Consider the following 21659-nt stretch of genomic DNA (forward strand, 5'->3'; position numbering starts at 1 on the left):
GCCAACTCCTTTAATACCTATGAGTTAGTGAGATTGCTCTTAGTCAGTAATTTAAGGTACATAAATGCTGTTGCTTAAGTTGCTGATGCTTTCTGGTGGCCTAAAAAACTTCTACCTGGTGAATATTAGAGTCTGTTATCCTGGTCTTTCAGTGTAATTTTTTTTTAAATTAAGGATAGCTATTAGCAAGTTGAAGTGAATAAGAAGTAAACCGCTGGTCATTACTAAATTAATATGCATATTCAGATTTTGTTTGGCTAAATATATGTCAAGCACACAGATAATCAAAAGAGTTATTTTATTATGTACATGCTTTACAAATATATTCTTGCAAATGAACAAAAGTCTCTCTGTGAGGATAACCTCACACATCCGTGTATTCATGATATATGCGCACTTCTGATCTTCTGACGCTTTGAAGTGACCTGATACTTTCACTCCTGGTTCGCATATTTGATTTCTTGAACAGCCTTCGTGAAAATGATCTACACATGAAAAAGTAAATTATTGGATCTAGACATACATTACATGCAGACAGGAAAAGTGTCATTTCCTTGCAGTAGTACAGAATTTTATGTGCTGAATCATCTAAAAGTTTATCTATGTGGCTAAAAGTAAAGGGTATTCTACACAAATGATATGGGAGAAAGCATGTGAAAAATACAGCCACAACAACCCTTATGCTTTGGTTGTGTTTTCGTTTTCTGCTTGATGAGCTAATAAATTGCTTGCTTGACTTGTATATGTACCTGGATATAGCAATGTAACATCCTATTAGTACTATAAGTACTATTACAAACATACAGGTATTGATATAAATGACTGCTTCGTGCCATTTTACTCCCAAGGGAGTTTTAAGTTTTATGCAATCATCTATATTTTTCTTTGTTGGATATTCATTAGTAAGAATCAAATTTGGTAACGCTAGAAAAGCCATAACAACCCAAACACATGCAGACAAAATCTTGGTGAAAGTAATACTGTACATTCTGGAATCCCCAAATGGCTTTACCACTTTCAGATACCGGTCAATGCTAATGAGTCCAAGAAACACAATTGTAGTATACATGTTTGCATAAAACAAAACTGTGGAATATCGGCATAGAAAAAAGTTAAAGTGCAATGGTCCGAGTCTCAAGTCCTGAATTATTTTAAATGGAAATGTCAGTGTCATTAGGAGGTCTGCAACCACAATGTTTTTGAGGTAAAAGATAAAACTTGTTTTGTTTCTGATGTGGAAGAAAATCCATACTGCTAGACCATTCAGTAAGATGCTTGCCAGGAATATGATGAGGTAAAGGACTGGCAAAACAATGGTTGTAAATTCATTTTGTGTGGAGTTCCCAAGTAGACCTGTTGTGGAATTAGTTGAAATAATGTCTTCTTGGCCCAGATGATAATCTATAGGAATGATGGAAAGAAATAATGTAAGTACGTTTTGACAGTTGTATAAATGATTTTAGCAGTTGTTTTCCAAGGCTTATGGTGTTATTGTCTTCGGCTGAGCCCAAATGATTCTCAGATGAACCAGTTTAGAAAACGTGAACTTCTTTAATAGAATATCCTTTAATATTATAAATTTTAAAATAAAAGCATATAGCACTTGTTGGCCACAATAAATCAGAATACTGTAAAGTATCAGAGGGGTAGCCGTGTTAGTCTGAATCTGTAAAAAGCAACAGAGGGTCCTGTGACACTTTTAAGACTAACAGAAGTATTGGGAGCATAAGCTTTCATGGGTAAGAACCTCACTTCTTCAGATGCAAGTCACTTTTAGACTTAAATGTGCCACAGGACCCTCTGTTGCTTTTTACAGAATACTGTAGGCATTGGTTGTTCCAGGCTGTTGGAACATAAGGACAGTTCTGCAATTTAATTGATAGAAAAAACCTATGAATATGGCTAAAACTAATAATGCATTTTGACTTTCTCCTTTAATTAGTAATTGTAATACTTGTCTTTTTCTGTAGAATACTTCAGTCTTTAAAGCATGTTACAAAAATCCCTACATCTCTGTTACCGAATTATTGGGTAGGGATCCCATACATCCCCAATATTAACCTTACATTTACAGGTTAAGAAACTGCGGCAGAAAGGTTAAGGGAGCTTCTCGGAAGAAGGAGGGCTGCTGAGCTTGGCACAGTATTCTTCACTGTCTTGTGAGGTTGGGGGCAGGTGGAGCTCTGAAAGATCAGCTTCTAGCCAGACTAGCCATTTTTTCAAGAAAATGGCTGTTACACTGCTGCTTTTTCAAGCTTGGTGCTACAGCCCCGGCCATATGGGGGTGTGATATGTATTTCTTTGCCCTGAGCAGTTGAGGCTGGCACACCTGCCACACAAGCACGGGTTGTACGGTCACAATGGCATCGGAACAATTTTTATAGTGGAGTGCTGAAAGCCATTGAACAAAACTGTGTATGATGGAAACCACTTCAAGCCAGGGAGTGCTGCTGCACCCCTCAGCACCCCTAGTTCCAGCACCCTTGTAATGTCAATGATTTTTCTCCTCTGCACCCTGCAAGGGCTTGTAGGATCGAGTCCTAAGAGATTTGTCTAGGCCGTGGAGGATAACGGTGTGAGGTGCTGAAATTGGAGTTGAGGGGTCTCGCCTCCCTGTCAAGTGCTCCCATTTTGCTTCTCACTGGTGTACTGTTTTTATTTACTTTTAATAGCAGGCCAAATGACACATACTGAAAACATCATGGTTTGAATTAATCTATTTTGTATAAACTGAATACATGGAGGACTTTCTAAATATAACTTTCCTGATACTTCAAGCTTTCATCTCTTGTAGCTGAGCTACTACTGCAAATATTTTTCTGATAGCTTCGAAAAACTTCCTTCATTGCCCTATTACCAAAAATCTCAGGAGAGTTCTCATAGAAGAAATATAGTAATTGAACTTCTGTTACTCTTTGGATAATTTCTGAAGAAAATGTGCATTTGCAATCACTTTGTTAAATTCTGCTTCAAAGTAAAAAAGAAGTGGGATGCACACATGCGTTTGAAACATTTTTTTTAATAACTTTTTGCATTGGCGTTTTTGTCTAAGAAATCTACAGTGGTAGTTATTAAAGCACAATGTACCGTTACACTTAAAAATACATTCCCAGTTCAAAATTCCTGCTAAGGTGAGTTTATTTGTCTCTTCAATTAATTTTTTGTGGGGTAAATGAGTGCACTGAGGCCTGAAATGGGGAATAAATGTGCTATCTTTCAGGTTGAAAATATCTTTTTGTCCTCTGAGTAGACATGCTTGGTGTAGGATCCATTGGAAGAGAGATGATGGTCTCTGCCTGAACAGTGCTAGGATTTAAGCCTGAATGGAATAATACACTGAAATTGCATGATCCTAATGGATACTTCAGTTTCATAGGAGAGCCATTCTCTTCTGTGCTGCACCCTGGTCTTGCAGGGCTCAGCTAGGACAGTGTGAGAATGGGTGATTTCTGTTGGCACAAGATTTACAGTAGATGTGCAAGGCCGTAGAATTTGTGGGTGGAATGATGGCTTGGCACCCATATAAAAGGCCTTGTGATCTACTAGGTAAGTAATCAAGGTATTTGGGTGGAATCACCCAGCTAACAGGTTTGTTCTCAGCTGCAAGGATTCTCTTCCTGCAGATATAGATGTGGTATCTTACTGTCATTGTTTAATGACATTGTGACCTATTTTTGCTATTATATTATAATCAAACACTTCTGCATAGCACTTTAAATCTCCAAAATACTGTACTAGCATTTGTTAATCAAAATAGTACTCTGTCAGATTAGTGGCATTATTATTTCCATTTAACTGATGGAAAGAGATTGAGGTACCGAGGGTGCAATTCTTTGTTGTGCTCACTGGTGCAGAGGCCATAAACGCAGTGGAGCCAATCACCGGGAAATTCTTTTGTTGTAAAGGGTAAGGAGTAAGGTCCATAAGTGTAGCACAGTGGGCACACCAGGACCCCCATCCTCAAAAAAGTAAGTCAGACCATCTCTGTGCTCTGGTTGTTCCTGGCTGCTGGAATAGTCCATAGGGCCATAGACAACCAAGCACGTGCCAAAGTAGCCCTCTGGAGGTCAAAGCAGCCGCTTGCCAGCCTCTGAATAGAGTGGCTTTATGCCACTTCTGTTGCTTACCTGTATCCGCTCTGAGCAGAACCAGAACTGAGAATTGAGTCAAGAGGGGTTAAGTGCCTGAGGCCATGCACAGATGAAGTGGCAAAGTGCCGTCCCTTCACCTGTCTGTGCCTTTTATTATTTTGACCAGCAACAGGATATTTTAAAGAATTGAAATGCTGCTTTTCAATTAAAAGTTGGAAGGAAAATTAAGTATTTGTAGAGACAGCACTGTACATTTATGACCTAAAATACTTTTTTTGTGAGAATAATGAATAGATTGTACAGTATTCTGAGCGAGACTTTTTTGGAACATTTAGCAAACTAAATAAGGTGGACTCTAACTGTACAAAGGAATATTTGTATCAATTTATTACAATTAATAATTATGGACCAGGTCATATTAAGGTACTGATTGACTTTGAGTCCAAGGGGAGCTGAGTGCTCAGCATCTCACAAGATTAGATCCTATGTTTTGCAGTGCTGATATCATGGCTTATGTAGGTGTGTAAAGATTTAGCTGACACAACCTGTGCAAGTGCAGTATAATCAGAGTTTATCTGTTATACTTACCAGTACACTGGGAGTGCACTGTTGATCTTAATTATAGATAATCTTTTGGCTCTTTGTCATAGCAGAACATTGTCTTTTATTTAAAATGATTTATTCACCCAGAATCAGGAAGATGATAATTCTGTTTGGCCCTTATTAAATTGCTAAATATGAAACGCAATTTACTTAAATTCACAAAGCACAAAATTACAGTCATTGTGGATTTTAATCACATAAATATTTGTGATCAAATATCTAACATTAATTTTGTAATTATTAATAATTTATCTTAATGTTTCTTCTAAAAAATAACAGTAAATAATATTGTTTAAAATTGCCTTGAACTTCTATGGTATATTAAATCAGATTGGAAATCCATTGAGGAAATACCTGACAATCTTTTGATAGCCTTTTTTTAAAGGACTTATTTTTTAAAAATATTGCTCTTGATAGTAACTACTTCCAAACGGGGGATACTATAAACTTTTCTCAGTTAATTCCAACTTTTGAGAATTCTTTCGAATTTACCTGGTGTTTTTCCATATGACAAGTTGAACCCCATTATTTTTGTTGCTGTTGATTTTCAACTGAAATACTTTTCAGGGGAGGCAGGGTTCATGGTCCTTGGACTCAGCCTGGGCTATACCAGCTTTAACTTCTGAAAAATATAGGAAATAAAAAATAATTAAAAATAAGTAGAAGTTTTTGCGCAACAGCAGCATCTTCCAGCATTTCAGAAACAAAACTGATCAGAGAACACAGACAGCTGGTTGTCTGAACACTTTATAGGTATTCTTCCACTTGAGTATTCCCTAATTCTTTACTCCTGTCTTCCCTCACTACACCTAAGCCTCTTTTAAAGTATTGAACACCAGCATGAATTGGTGTACAGATGTATGCTAATATTCAAACGTAACTGCCTCACTTTGCTCAGTCTGTTGTCCTAACTACTGAAATGCCCTTCGTTGCTACTTCAACAATTGTTTCCCTTCCTTATGAGCTGCCCTTGCAATGGACATCTTCTGTCTTGATGAAGAACCTTTATGCCCATCCCTTGTTGGATGAACACATGCTTAAGTCTGTTCTCAATTTTGGAATTCCTGGTGGCCAGTTTGGGCTGTTGCTCTTGTCACTGGATCCTCTGATGGCTTTCTGTCTCGACATATTAAACCTTTATATGCCCTCTATCGATAAACTGCAAGGAATAAAAGAAGGTATCCGCGTAAAATACTGACTATATCTCGTGCTATGAAGAAAAATACTTAGAAAAATGCATGTTAAGTGCAATATCTTTTATTTTTCAAACTAAAAAATTTAATACACAGCCACAGTATACATCACGTGGTGTTGTATATATTATACATATATAAATATAGTGTCTGTGATATCATTAGCTCTCGACTTAATATATGGAGTGTGGTGTGTGTTTTATCTTTTTGCTGGAAATTTTAATTTTTTTTTGCTCGCTTCCTTGTGGTTTGTATGGTGTGTTTCTATTGTGTAGCCTGTTGGGAGGTCAGCTTGAAGAGATAGCAAGAAAGTCTGGGGCCTGAAGGGACTCTGAATGGAAGAATGAGACACTACAATGGCAATATTATGACACTGAACATAATGTGTATCAAAGTTTAATTATCAGAAATTTTCTCCACTGTTGATTTATAAAATAACTTTGTAAATTGCTGATGTGTTTGTTATAGGAAGTAATTGTATAGATTCTCCACTCCTGGTTCTCCAAGTTTTTTTATGTATGATTGTTAGGAAAAAACACAGCAAGACAGACCATTTCTCAGCAGTAAGCAGTGACACCTTTTAATGGCTCTGCTTCTCAGAAGTTGAAAGGAACTCCAAAGCACAGAATCAGTGAAACCCACCAAAACTTACGTATGTTGGAGGACAAAACAGTGTTGAACTAAGTTTTGCAAGGTTGTCACCCCTTTATCAGGGACTGACAATGAATATATTTTATGATGTCACTACACGGTAATAAAGCATGTTACTTTTTTCACTACTGCTACATTTTAAGTACAAATGAAACTCCAGTCCAAACTTTTAAAACTTCATTTTAATTTTGTCAAGTATCAGAGGGGTAGCCGTGTTAGTCTGAATCTGTAAAAAGCAACAGAGGGTCCTGTGGCACCTTTAAGACTAACAGAAGTATTGGGAGCATAAGCTTTCGTGGGTAAGAACCTCACTTCTTGCATCTGAAGAAGTGAGGTTCTTACCCACGAAAGCTTATGTTCCCAATACTTCTGTTCATTTTAATTTTGTTTTTTAGTATCTGGTATTGAGGTCCATTTTGGGACATTAAATGAAAAGAGATGGGGCATGTAGATGACAACTTGATATCTCTTGGGCATAGGAAAAAATATTACTGGCTAATATCACTATCCATTGTAATCGTATAAATCTGCAGCTACATCATCCATGGTCCAGCAGACACTGGGATTAAAATATGGTGAACTGTATTAAGAGATTTTATAAATTCTCAGTGGTATTGTCTAACCACCTTTCTTCTGAGCTCCTGTTAATCCATGTAAGCCCTTTTTCATGGTCCCCCAAAGGCACTTTTTCTGTGCTATTGTTATCAGGTCCTAGCAAAGTAGTCTTTCAAGGGTCAAACTCGATGGATGTCAGGTCTATGATGATGCAACTATGGTGTGGCAGGCACCCTGGATACAATTTTGGTTTGAAAGGAATCTCTCAGTTAAAAATAAATGTATGACTCTTCCCTTGTCTGATGGACACTTCTCTGAGCAGGATTCCTTGATTAATTCCTTAAGGAACTAGGAGCAAGTAATAACTCTATATGCTTATCACATAGGAAGGTTCTGCCTAGTGGCTTTAATTCAACATAACAAATGGATATTTATCCTTTTATAAAACAGAGGGAATAGGGGATTACCATGTTCACAGGGCAAGGGGATCATCTTTAAGATGCAAGGACCACAGTCTCATGCTTACAGGAAATCTTAAATAACTTCTTTCATAATGGATTCTACCTGGACAACCATTATTCCTATCATTCCAGGGAATTATTTACAATCCGTAGGTCTCTGACATGCTTACCTGCATCTACTGATGAGACTCTAGCACCAACAATTCCTCCTGTGCTCCCTCTGCAACCTACATCTGTAATGTCACACACTCTCCTTTGGCCTCTCATTGACTTCCTGAGTTCATAGCAGTTGTAGCAAGTTACCTCTGGAAACAGGGTCACAGTCATGGCCTATCCCCACAAGTGGCTAGTGTGGGATAATTCTTTTCAGGTGACAAAAATGACAGCATCCCAGCTCTTACATCTGTTCAGACTTTGGGTTTTATAAGTGAATCCTAAAGAGAGTTTGATGATTCTTGCCCAGAACATCAATCACATGAGGGATTCTCTGTAATACAGTCCTCAAGGAGAGCTTTTCCAGTTGCATAGAGCATGGCGAAAGTGAAGTCAGCCAGGGAATTCCAAGTCCTGTAGCACCATTTGTCAGAGAATGTAGCTGCTCAGGCCCTGCTGTATCCTCTCTTGAAATAATACCTTGGACTTTCTTCTCTCTCTGGACCCTATAATTGCTCTGCCTACAAGTCAGCCAGGAACAAACCTTAGAGAATCAATAAATATCCCTTTCCTGTTTAAAACTTTCTTATTCCTTTTGTCTAAATGTCTTTGATTTTAAAACAGTTACAGGAAGTACCAAAATATTGACAGGAAGCAGCAACAACAACAACAACAAACACTTCACAGATGTGAAAGTCTTGACTGTTTCAACACCTCTCAGATAAAATGTTGTTTCCTGGGAACTCTAGGGCTTGAATCTCTTAAAGGGAACTCCTCTATCTGATGAGCTTCACTACCATTATTTCTATTGTGATGGCTCCTAGAGGCTCCAATCAAGGTCCCATTGAGCTAGGAGCTGTACAGATGCATATCAAAAAGACAAACACCTTATCAATTTAATGGAGCTTTTGGATAATGATTATCTGTCTAGTTAGAGAAGCACATGTTTTCAAGTAGTACAGTTGTGCGGAAATTATTCTGCTTAGATTTAAGGCTCCATATAGATGTTCTGAAGAAAAGGCATCTTTGCCTTCAGTGAAATTCTGTCAAGTCAACAAGTGTTAGTCAGGAGAGACAACTTATGTGTAATGAGGTATCTCAGTAGGAGGGTGGGGTTGATGAATAAGAACTGTAAGCTTATCTTTGAGAACTAGGGGCCACCAAATTAAATTAATAGGCAGCAGGTTTAAAACAAATAAAAGGAAGTATTTCATCACACAATGCACCATCAACCTGTAGAACTCTTTGCCAGAGGATGTTGCTAAGGTGAAGACTATAACAGGATTCAAAAAAGAACTAGATAAATTCATGGAGGATAGGTTCATCCATGGCTATTAGCCAGGATGGGCAGGGATAGTGTCCCGAGCCTCTGTTTGCCAAAAGCTGGGAATGGATGACAGGGGATGGATCACTTGGTGATTACCTGTTCTGTTCATTCCCTCTGGGGTATTTGGCATTGGCCACTGTCAGAAGACGGGATATGGGCTAGATGAACCTTTGGTCTGACCCAGTATGGCCGTTATGTTTTTACCCTAGAATACTTCTGGAATTCTTTGCTTTAAAGCAGCTCATATTACAGGAAATGTCATCCTGCTCATGGTGTGAGAAGAAATATAATATTCCCAGGAGAATTCACACTCTTCCACATATTGTTTCACCCTTAGCTTTGGAAATGAAGAGTCTCATTCCTCTCCTCTCCTCTGTATAAAAAAGGGGGCAGATCTTGATGGAATACTACAGGGTCTCATTTAGTTGGTGACTAACTTTGTCCACTCTTGAAACAGACCCTTTTTCTTCCTTATAAATAGCATTTCTGTGATGGACAAGGTTGATCTCCACCTTCTTACACTTGTTTATTGCCAGTTATCTAAGCTTGAGTGAAAGTCTTTTTTTTTTTTCTCTAGCCCAATTTCATTCCATGCAAGTGTGTCATACTCCCATCTTATACATATTTGTACATCTGTAGTAAAAATCCTGCTATTCCGTGGGTCCTTCGTACCTATTCAGCTGTCACTCTAAGGGTTCAGTAGAACCTGCACCTTTATTCAGTTGGACCTTAAATCAAACTTTTTAGCATTTTTGTGGTTTGTCTCTAGTTGGTTGGCGGGGTGTATGTGTTTAGTGTCAGTAAAAATAAAAGGTTGGCAGTTGCAATAAATGTAGGTTAAGTACATATTGTTGCATAGATGGTGCAATCTTTTACTACCAATGTTGATAGACTAGTTTATGTGCATGACTGATATAACCTCATACGAGAATTTAAATCATAGGTTACAAGAGATTACATAGGGAGATGTGGGATGAGTCAATAGTGTTTCTAATTACTACAGCTTTGAGTTCCCTGACCTGTTTCGGAAATGTAGCGCAGGGAAGAGAGTTTTAGAAAATATGTAGAGGGAAATCTGCATCTGTAAATCTCATTTCTTTTTTCTTGATCTTTAATTCACTACGTTTCTATTTTATCTTACAAGTTTTGTTTTCCCTGGACTAGATTGCATATGTTAGGTCATAAGTCTAATATCGGTTAAAAATTTTTTTAAATGTGAAACTTGTGTACTACAGTATAACTTTGTTGATATATTGCATTTGCCAATTATTCCAGTCATCACCATTCACATTGGTTTATAGGTGAACTAAGTGTTTAAACAGTGGAAAAAAGAGATTGAATATTAAATATATCATTGGCTCGCTGTATGTATGTTCATTTTGTTACCTAACAGAACCAATTCTTTACAAGCTTTTTAATGGAAAATATGAATACACAAGATTTTTTAAAATAAAGCAGGTTAGGTTGCAATGTAATACAGTATATTTGTGCACATTACTTTTACAAGCACCCTTGTCCCACTCCACCACTGGCGCAAGCCCCAATGCTTCCTTTGTTTCCTTCTTCCCCTCCCATCTCTGTGCCTTTCTCTATGCTGCCCCCTGTGTTTGGAATGTCCTGCCCAATCCATGAACCAGGCCACTCAATCTTCCCCTCTGCTGCTCAGGTCCTTCATAATGCACTTATTCCATGTTGTCTATAAGAAATCTTAATTTGTCATTTAAGGGGAAAAAACAAATAATCTTTCATGGGACTCTTGGGATGTTCATGCAACATAACTGAGTAACCATATGATCTTGTTTTTGTAATCCTCTAGGGGCCCCTAACTTCTACTGTTTGTTACTTTTACTAGCTGTGTAATGTCCAAAATGGATCATCAGAGATACATGCATTTGTATTTTTAATGTTAAGAGATTAGCACACTTTTGAGAGCTGTAGAAATTACAATAAAAAAATCAATTACTCTATTCAAATACACGTTAAGTATTGCATACACATTGTATGACATGTTACCAGGTAATGTTTGTAGCTATCATTTGTTAAAGTTGAAATTAAATTGAAAAGTTGAATGCCTAAGTTTCAGGGCAAATGTTTGCACCTGGGAAACTAAGATACTCGGGGGAAAGATTTGTGAAGAGTTTTGTTTATAAAAGTGAGTTTTGTGATTGAGAGAGATGCTAGATGGACAGTCCCAAAGATGAAAGTCTTTTTATCTAGGGCCTGGTCTACACTGGGGGGGGGTGTCGATGTAAGATATGCAACTTCAGCTACGGGAATACCGTAGCTGAAGTCGACATATCTTATTCCGACTTACCTCCCGTCCTCACGGTGCGGGATCGACGGCCGTGGCTCCCCCGTCGACTCCGCTACCGCCGCTCACTCCAGTGGAGTTCCGGAGTCGATGGGGAGCATGTTCGGGGATCAATATATCGCGTCTTAATGAGACACGATATATCGGTCCCCAATAAATCGATAACTACCCGCCAATACGGTGAGTAGCCTAGATGTACCCTAGGAAACAATGCAGCCTGGACAAGCTACAGTGTGAGCATCTCCTGGTACCACAGCTATGTGCCTCAACTCAGACCTGGAGGACCACCTTTCAGAGATCAGAGAACAGTTCAATGTACCTGTCTGTATAATACTTGGTGCTTCTGCTTAGACTTCCATAGGAGGTGTCCGTTATCTCTGCCCTGAGCCATCAAATTGTCACTCAATATTTCCTAGTATTATTAGAAACTCAGAGCCAGTGAAAAGAGGTGGCTGTTGAGATGGGATTGAAGAGAGTCAAGAAAGCTGTTCTGTGATGAGGCTAATTTGTGAGGAAGTTCTACTGCTCTCTGGGAGAGTGATAGTGTGGTGTTGGAGGAGCTTAAGAGGAGATGAGGTGAAGGTTGAGGGGAAATCCAAGGAGGAACTAGGAGACCAAACAGGGTATTTTGTACTGAACACAGAAATGCACAAGGAGTTTTCTGCAGATAGTAAAATGGTTCCTATTTCTAGCTATAACTAAGGAAACTGCCATTACATTCTAATGAAACTGCAGTTCAGAGAGATAATAAAGGAAAAAAATACATCCTGGGTCAGATTCTCTTCCCCTTTTGCACTACAGATTGGCTGGAAATTTGCAGCATCCTGCCAGCTAAGACTCCTCCCTGGTGTACTAGTATTCTCACCTGGCATAGAGTCAATGTAGCCAGCCTTTATACATCTCTTTCCCTGCCTGTTGTATGGGGCATTCTGTGGGGTATGAAGGGCCTATAGAGACTGGATGCAGTGAAGAGTTTGGGCCTCAGGTGCCTACTTTGCTATTATTAAGCACCTAATATCTAACAGGCCTAAGACAGGGCTACAGTAGGAGTGCTTTCACCATATAGCTATACCAGGGTTCTGTACCGTAAAGAGGCATTCTGTGGCTTGGGTCCGGGATACCTAGAAGACTGCCTAAAGCTTTAGAATGAAGATCATGGTCAACAACTATGCTCCTCTGGCACAACAGAACTCAACAATAAGGGAGACAGCTTTCTCAGGGGCTGGTCCAAGATGCAGGGAGCTTATTCCACAAGAACTAAGGTCCATCATAAACCACACATTCCACTCCAACTGCAAGGTTCATTTCTTTGACCTGCCTTCTCTTACATAAATACATAGCAACATGTATTTTTAACAAAAAATGAACTCTCCCCCCAAAATACCCTACCAAACCAAGGCATTCCACTGTGTGTGTTTCTTCTCTTGGGGAGGGAATGAGAGAACAAATGCGTGAGATGTTCAGCATTGCTTAATGCACTACTGTACGGCACTCAGATACTACAGTGATGAATGCAGTATAAGAACATACATAGACTAGATTAATATCCTGGCAAAGTGCTCCTATTGTGGACATACCTTATACTGGCAAAACTGCACTTTTGCTGCTATGACTTATTCCAGGTCCGCTAAGTGAAATAAGCTATAAGAAGTAAGCACTCTTATACCAATATAATTGCATTGACACTGTGATTTTTACTGGCTTAGCTATGTCAACAAAAAATCTCACCAACATAGCCATGCTGTCAAGCTGTTCTTGTTAGATCTGCCCTTAGTGTCAAATTGTGCTCTCATCTATGCTGGTTTAAATTCAAAGTAACTTCGTTGACTCTAGATTTACACTCATAACTGAGTAAAATTTGGCTCTTTCTACATAACGCTGCTCAAGCCCATTGTGGACAAAGGCATGAATAAAATTTACTGCAGAGCATGAAAAAGATAATACTGTATGCAAGTTTAATTTCAGAACTGGCAATAGGTACTGTTATAGACCAGGAAGTTGTAGGAGGCAAAAAAGGGTTTAGAATCAAGACATCTCCATCCCTGAAAGTGACATGAGGATAGAGGCTTTTGGAAGGTATGTTTTTATTACTTAGTAGCTTTTTTATTTTGAGTGTACTGATCTGAAGGAAGCCATGCTGGAACCAGGTGCAGAGAACGTTTTAGGTAAGTTCTATGTAGAATTGTAAAATAAGTCCATCACCCATTGTTTCCAAGTATAAAAATTTTCATGCCAGCTTCACAAAGCTTGGATAAAATACTGTACCTCAAATTCTCATCTTTACTGTCAATACTGCCAGAACTTGCATAATATAGTGTTTTGCATAGGCAAACAAAAAAATTGTGCTATTTTATATGAATGAATTTTTTTCTTTCAGCCTAGTACTGAGTTCAGCATGCCTGGAGGTATATCCAGCAGCATGCACGTACAAAGGTATACATCCTCAGGGTGTATGACTATTTTTCCAGATTAAATTTTATGTTTAGTGGAACCAATTTTTTTTAATAAAGCTATGTTCTTAACACTTCTGCTGTCACTAAGCCATAGGTTCTTTCAAAGCTCAAATTTACTCCTGTGAAATTTCAGTTTTTCCTTTGTGTAATATCAGTGATTTAGTAAGCTTATTTGAACCCCTAGGTGGCTGAAGGCACCACTTCTTGATTTACAGGCCTTTCCGCAGGTCAGTTGGGGAAATAGAGTAATGTTTGCTAGTTACATGTGTTTTCAAATCCTCTTTTCTCAACTCCTCTTTCTGCTCTCTTCTCTCATTGTTGACAAACATACTTCAAAATGTTCGAATTAAGATGTTAACGTTGACTTTCCATATTGATTTGTTTGCTGTTGTAGTTTCTTACTGTTGATTTCCGCTAGGGCTCAATTAATGAGTTTTTTTCAGGATATCTTTTTCTTCTCTTTCCTCTTGATCTGTTGCTCATTAGAAGTTACTAAACATTTTCTTTCAGGAGCACATTATATTCTGTGCAGAGGATGTGTGTAGTCCAACAAAACTGTGTTTTTATAACCATTTGATTGAATACTTTTTGGTGATTTTATCTTTCTCCTGGAATATGCATAACAGCTTGACAGTGATGTTGATGAAATATTTTCAGTACTTTGGTATGCTGGCGATAACATGTCCATATTTCATGGTCACAGAGTGAAGTGGAGATTGCTACTGCATGTTCAGTGTTGTGCCATACCAGTTCCAGACTCAATGTTGTAATCTGCTCTAAGCAGAGGATATTGTATATAAAAAGGGGGCAAAAGTACAAGAGATGCAATGCTAAACACATCTCTCTGAGGCTTTGTTTGCTGTAACAAATGGATTCAAGAGAGCCACCCACAGGCATGGCCTGCTTTTCCATTATGCAATCGACAGATGGTTTTTCCTGTGAAGGACAGAGGAGTGCAGTTGAATGGTGGCAGACTTTGTGATGGCCCGTGCTTCCCCATCTGAATTTGTCAGCCTCTTAGGTCATTGATATGCTTTCATTCCTATGGTGGCCTGAGCACAGAGAAGAAAAGCTGGGTAATACCCTCTCCCCTCTTCCTGTCTTTAGTCACTTCTGCAGGTATATGGAGGCACTGCTGCAGCCTCACAAAGTGGCCGCCTTAGAACCCATGTTGAGAATCTCTGCCATAGAATCATAGAATATCAGGGTTGGAAGGGACCTCAAGAGGTCATCTAGTCCAACCCCCTGCTCAAAGCAGGACCAATTCCCAAATAAATCATCCCAGCCAGGGCTTTGTCAAGCCAGGCCTTAAAAACCTCCAAGGAAGGAGACTCCACCACCTCCCTAGGTAACGCATTCCAGTGCTTCACCACCCTCCTAGTGAAATAGTGTTTCCTAATATCCAACCTGGATCTCTCCCACTGCAACTTGAGACCATTGCTCCTTGTTCTGTCATCTGCCACCACTGAGAACAGCCGAGCTCCATCCTCTTTGGAACCCCCCTTCAGGTAGTTGAAGGCTGCTATCAATTCCCACCTCATTCTTCTCTTCTGGAGACTAAACAATCCCAGTTCCCTCAGCCTCTCCTTATAAGTCATGTGCTCCAGACCCCCAATCATTTTTGTTGCCCTCCGCTGGACTCTTTCCAATTTTTCCACATCCTTCTTGTAGTGTGGGGCCCAAAATTGGACACAGTATTCCAGATGAGGCCTCACCAATGTCGAATAAAGGGGAACGATCACATTCCTCGATCTGCTGGCAATGCCCCTACTTATACAGCCCAAAATGCCGTTAGCCTTCTTGGCAACAAGAGCACACTCTTGACTCATATCCAGCTTCTTGTTCACTGTGACCCGTAGGTCCTTTTCTGCAGAACTGCTACCTAGCCATTCGGTCCCTAGTCTGTAGCAGGGATTCTTCTGTCGGAAGTGCAGGACTCTGCACTTGTCCTTGTTGAACCTCATCAGGTTTTTTTTGTCCCAATCCTCTAATTTGTCTAGGTCCCTCTGTATCCGATCCCTACTCTCTAGTGTATCTACCACGCCTCCCAGTTTAGTGTCATCTGCAAACTTGCTGAGAGTGCAGTCCACACCATCCTCCAGATCTTTAATAAAGATATTAAACAAAACCGGCCCCAGGACCGACCCTTGGGGCACTCCGCTTGAAACCGGCTGCCAACTAGACATGGAGCCATTTATCACTACCCGTTGAGCCCGACGATCTAGCCAGCTTTCTATCCACCTTACAGTCCATTCATCCAGCCCATACTTCTTTAACTTGGTGGCAAGAATACTGTGGGAGACGGTATCAAAAGCTTTGTTAAAGTCAAGAATTAACACATCCACTGCTTTCCCCTCATCCACAGAGCCAATTATCTCATCATAGAAGGCAATTAGGTTAGTCAGGCATGACTTCCCCGTGGTGAATCCATGCTGACTGTTCCTGATCACTTTCCTCTCCTCTAAGTGTTTCATAATTGATTCCTTGAGGACCTGCTCCATGATTTTTCCAGGGACTGAGGTGAGGCTGACTGGCCTGTAGTTCCCTGGATCCTCCTTCTTCCCTTTTTTAAAGATGGGCACTACATTAGCCTTTTTCCAGTCATCTGGGACCTCCCCTGATTGCCATGAGTTTTCAAAAATAATGGCTATGCAATCTCGTCCGCCAACTCCTTTAGCACCCTCGGATGCAGCGCATCCGGCCCCATGGACTTGTGCACGTCCAGTTTTTCTAAATAGTCCCGAACCACTTCTTTCTCCACAGAGGGCTGGACACCTTCTCCCCATATTGTGCTGCCCAGTGCAGCAGTCTGGGAGCTGACCTTGTTTGTGTGGGAGCTGACCTTGTTTGTGAAAAAAGGATGCAACTTTCATACTTTTAATGTACTTGACCTTCTCAACCAAGATGATGTATATCAGAGTCTTTTGTTTTTCTCAGCAAAATCTTGGCTTCTGGCTCCTAGAACTCTCTTTAACCATTCATTTCTAACTGATGAACTTGTCTCCTTGAACCCTCCTCCTGCCTTGCTTCCTCTCTCATCCTTTTCTTCTCCCTCATCATTAACCTCTCTTGCTCATTTAGCACCTTCCCCATAGCTTTGATGTGTGTTCAAAGGGGGAAGGAAAAGACTCTTTTTGACCGTGTCTGTCTGTCTGTCTTAAGGGTTTATCCTGGAGTCCATCACGTTAGTAACTCATTCAGTTTTCTTGTCTTAGAACCCCTCCTTTCATCCCATTGTACCTTATGTTTGGGTGACCCCAGCTTTTCTCATGGCTTCAACAACCACCTTTATGCAGATGATTCCCCAAAAAAACTTCACCTCTGACCTCTTCCTTTGTTCAGCTTTACACCTGCTTTTCTTTCTGACGGCTTTTGGATGTTCTGCCACCAACTTAATGGCTAAAGTTGAACTCCTTTCACCGCTCCCTTCCTGCCCTCAATCCTTTCCTCTCTCCCTTTCTTCTTCATCACTGTTGGCATTTCATTATCCTCCCCATTACCCAGGCTTGATCCTCTTTGTTCCTCTCTCTTGTCTTCTCTCCCCATATCAGTCTGTTGCCAAATCATACAAGTTTTAAATCCACCCTTTCCTCTCCATCCCTTCTGCTAAAATTCTTGACCATGGCCTTGGAATTCTTCCTCCTCCTCCTCCTCCTCAGACCTTACTCCCTTTGATCTATCCAAAACATGACTGAAAGAATAAACTATCACTTTTGGTGCTTGAATTCAAATGGTGGAAATTACATGGTCCCTTTTATTAGCTTCCCCTTGCCCTCTGCATCAAGTACAAATTTCTAGTTCTTCCCAGCAAGGCTCTTTACACCTTTATTTTGCATAAATCTCTGTATGGTCATTTCATTCTCTTCACTTTGACCAAGCCTCTCTCCTAACCACTCCCTTCACATTCTGTTCATACTCTTGCCTTCATGTCTTCCTCCATGCTGCTCCTTAGCCAGGAACAATCTCATGTCAAGCAACCTTGCTCTCATCATGCAGATACTTCTTTAAAAGACATATAATCTGTATTGTATTTAAGTGATCTTCCAAAATTATTCTAAAATAATAATAATTATGTACAAAATAGCTTAAATCATTATTTAGGTTGGAGAATTGAGCGCTCGAAAGTTAGGAAATACTAGATTTATGGTTGCACGGACAATTGTAATTTTGGCTCTTTGTGCATCCATCCTGTGCACTGAATTTGGCAGGGATCCTGTGGAAAAAGTAGTATATGATCATGTAATTAAAGATTGTATTATAATACATATGCACAACGGGGATGAGTTGGGGTTTCATGGCAACCTTAATACTGACATTTCCTAACTTTCAAGTGCTTGACTTTACTACTTAAATTTACTTTGAAATATTTTTTTGTGTACGGTTTCCTTAGATTTTCTTTAAAAAGGAAAAAGCAAATTCTGGAGATTTGAAATAGTTTATATTTCAATAAAATCTGAATGGAATTTCATGGGACAAAGAATATATACTTCTGTAACTCAAAAGGTTTGCCCTTGCTGTATTTCAAAGGCCTGTTGTCAACAATTTGGGGAGTGAGGAGGAGGGGCTAGAGTATCTTAAGAAAAGGTTACAAGAATATTTGATGATGGAGAGCGCTTGACAACTAAAATATAAGAATCTCTGCCTTCACTGTCAGCACTTGGGCTTCTATTCCATTTAACCCAGTTGCCTTCTGAGGAAACAAGATGATTGAAGATGACTGGAGGACTCTAGAGAGGCATTTCACGTCCTTTCTTTGTGGTGGTATGGAAACATCATTAGCAACACTTCAATATAAAATATTGTACAATATTAAATGAATGTTGCACACTTTATTATGACTTCACCTACAGTTTATTTTGGTCAGCCAAATAAACTTAAACTTATAAATGACTGAACAGGGACCTCTCTTCACAAAAAAGAGATTAAAAGACCTTGGGATGTCCAATGAGAGGAAGGAAATTCCTCCATTCCAGTTAATCAGGTAGTTTTACTAGGGCATTTTTTTGGGGAGCTATAGAGTCCACTTGCCCTTCTGTGCAGGTAGTATGACCAGATGCTTATATTCAAGACACCAGATGCTTATATTTAGAACAAGACAAAATCTCAGCTTAAACGTATCTGATAAACCTGCTCCCCCATTCTGATGCCTTCTGCTGGTCTTTGTTCCCTGTGCAGTTTAAAGGAATGCAGGGCTCAGTGCTGCATCGTCTTCTGAATGACTTTCCAGTTCAGTTGCTCATGTAGTAACAATGCAGCCTAGGCTGTTCCAAAGCCCAAAGTGCCTGAGGACCTCTGGCGCTTGGAACAGCTCAGACTTGATTGCGTGCTAGTGCATGAATGGTTGACTTGCGCAGGTGTTGAACCATCTGGGCCCAGAGTTCCCTCCCCTCCCTACCCTAAAGGAAGGCTCTAGCAGTTAGGGAGTGGGGACTAGGAATGAGACTGCAAAGTTGTAATGTGAAAGGAAACTGGAAGAAAAGGAGGAGGAGGAAGAGAGACAAAAAAGGCCATGGGAGGTGCAGGAAGTGCAACACCTGTGACAATCCATCAATTTGTTTATTTCCACATCTCTGCGACAAAAAGTTGCCTTCTGTTTCTAAAACCCATTCACACGGTCCAACCTCTGTCCTTCTTCCCCCTGTCTCATCTCCTCCACTTGCAAATTCCTCTATCCTTTGATCCCCTCTTACTCCTTATAGGATCCAAACCACGTCCTCAGATCCACGTAGGACAAGTATCCCCTCTCAAACAGATCGGTCTCCTCTTCTCCTAAACCACCCAGAGTAGTATCAGGGTTAGAAATGAGAGGAGTGGTAGGAAATCTAATTTACAAGTTACATTAAAAAAATGAATTAAAGGCTTTTGTGAGGTGACTGATTTCTCACTGAAAGGGTAAAATGATGTCAGGAAACACTTGATTTGAATCCTAATTTCAGAGAGGTACTGGCCTGGGTTTCCATCTGATCAGACTGATACAATTTCTTATGAATAATGACTATATGTCGTTTGATGGCCATTTGTAGGAAGAGTCCAGGTAGACATTGTTTTAAAGCAAGCTGCAAAACCTCTAAATACCACTTGATTTTAAAAACAAACAAACAAACCCCTTTTCCTAACAAAAGGAAATGTGTAAAGTAAGAAGACATTATAGACGTACTATAGTAATTTGACACAATACACAACACACATTCATTTTTAACAATATAGAAATTATAGTCTCACTGTTATTTTTGAGTCCTTGGTACCTGAGAATAATCATTCAAGTGTAGAATAATCATTAAGCGACATAGGTGTTTTTGGACATGTCATAGATTGACAAATGTATTTTGCCTCCTGAACTTAGAGACTTATCACAAGTACAGCTCATACAGTTGCTAAGTTGTTTAATAGCTATGTGGTTCTTCCAAGTGACTCTTAAACCTAACAAGTTTTAACATGATTTCAGAAGATTAAGGGTTCCCTTCCTTCGTATTCTTTATAGTATAATTAACAGACGGCAAATATATTTTTCCCTTTTTGAAAGAGGCAAAAGGAATTGAACATAAACCTTTTCTAACTAATTTGGAAATGTATGGAGTTTATTTTCAATATCAGCTACTCTGCCTTTAAGAAACAGCACTTCAGTGAGACTTTGAGCTCCTGCTCTTACATAAATATTGTAAGGGAAACAAATAAAAAAAATTAATCTTTTTAACTTTTGGGTATAGAAAATATGTGCTTTCATAACATTTTGAATGGATTGAAGATTAGTAAAATGTCATTACTGGGCACAACTTTAACGCTTCACATTAATGTGATGTCTAATTTATGATTCTAAGCACTTTTAACCAGTGACATTTTAACTCCCATTTTCTACTTACTTAAGAATGGTTAAAAACAAGGCAGTATTTATATTTTTAAACGTGTAATGAACACCTTATCTGACCCTTTTGACAGCACTAAAAAATCACTTACCTGTCATCATTATTGCGCTCCGTTTGTCTCTTTGCTGTGTCTTCAGAATGCATTAGGCTCCTCAAAAATGCATCTTGAATCTAAAACAGGCATAAAAGTATTTCTTGCAAAAAAGTAGTAATAGAAATCATTTTAAGCTTTTTTTACTTAAAGTGATTCTGCCACCTTCTGATTGCTTTTTGTGACACCTGATCAGAGAGTCAAAATTCCCCGTCAGGAACAACTGAAGCAACTGGCTTTCTCATTACTTGGAGTGACTCACATGCCAGTGTGTAGGTAAGATCTGCAAACTTCCTGAGTCTGGAGCAATACTAGCTAAAGAAGCAGACAGTGATTCACCTGGATCAGTGGGCTAGTGTCTTTAAAGCCAGAAGCATTCAAGTTAGGAAGATGTGAAGAGTCTGAAAGCATGTTTTACAGTAACTATGTAATCATGCCTATGCGTTTCAGTTAATACTACTTTGTTAGTAGAGAAAATATGAATTTAATGTTGTGCTTAAAATTTTCTGCTGGACATAGACTGACATATCTTCTGTTGGTTATGACCACAATGTTACCTGTTAATTTCTTTTACTCCGTCTATATGTAGATATCTTTTTAATGTTGTCCTTTGATCAGATCTTCTGTTCTAAATGATGTATTTAATGAAAATGTTATGTACAGATTTTTAACTAAGAAAACTAAACTTTCCATTCACTTTATACTAATTATTGCAAGAGCATTCTTTTGAGGGTCTGAGTTTTACCTGTGCCTCTTGCATCTCTACAGTTACGGGTTGCAGGTACATAGAAAGGCAGATTTGTATATGTCTTTGTTTAAATAAAGAGTGAGGTTAATGGCTGTTGTTTATTGAGAAGGTTGGGGAAAGGTAACTTTATTTTAAACCAGGAGAAGGTGGTGGTTAATT

The 21659-nt window shown here is 39.3% G+C and overlaps 2 protein-coding genes across 2 annotated transcripts in view; one reads left to right on the top strand and one right to left on the bottom strand.

Moving 5' to 3' along the window:
* Nucleotides 1–21659, top strand: part of MED12L (mediator complex subunit 12L) — a 312365-nt gene that overhangs the window by 161068 nt on the left and 129638 nt on the right. The window lies entirely within an intron of this gene.
* GPR87 (G protein-coupled receptor 87) lies at nucleotides 365–20953 on the bottom strand. Its single transcript, XM_054039475.1, has 3 exons — nucleotides 20753–20953; nucleotides 5187–5316; nucleotides 365–1401 (listed from the first exon to the last, which is right to left on the bottom strand). Exons 2-3 carry the CDS (start codon nucleotides 5218–5220, stop codon nucleotides 365–367), a joined length of 1071 nt encoding a protein of 356 aa, XP_053895450.1. The 5' UTR covers nucleotides 5221–5316; nucleotides 20753–20953.

The sequence above is a fragment of the Malaclemys terrapin genome, chromosome 9 (genome assembly GCF_027887155.1).
Source record: "Malaclemys terrapin pileata isolate rMalTer1 chromosome 9, rMalTer1.hap1, whole genome shotgun sequence".
NCBI classification, from domain to species: domain Eukaryota; kingdom Metazoa; phylum Chordata; order Testudines; family Emydidae; genus Malaclemys; species Malaclemys terrapin.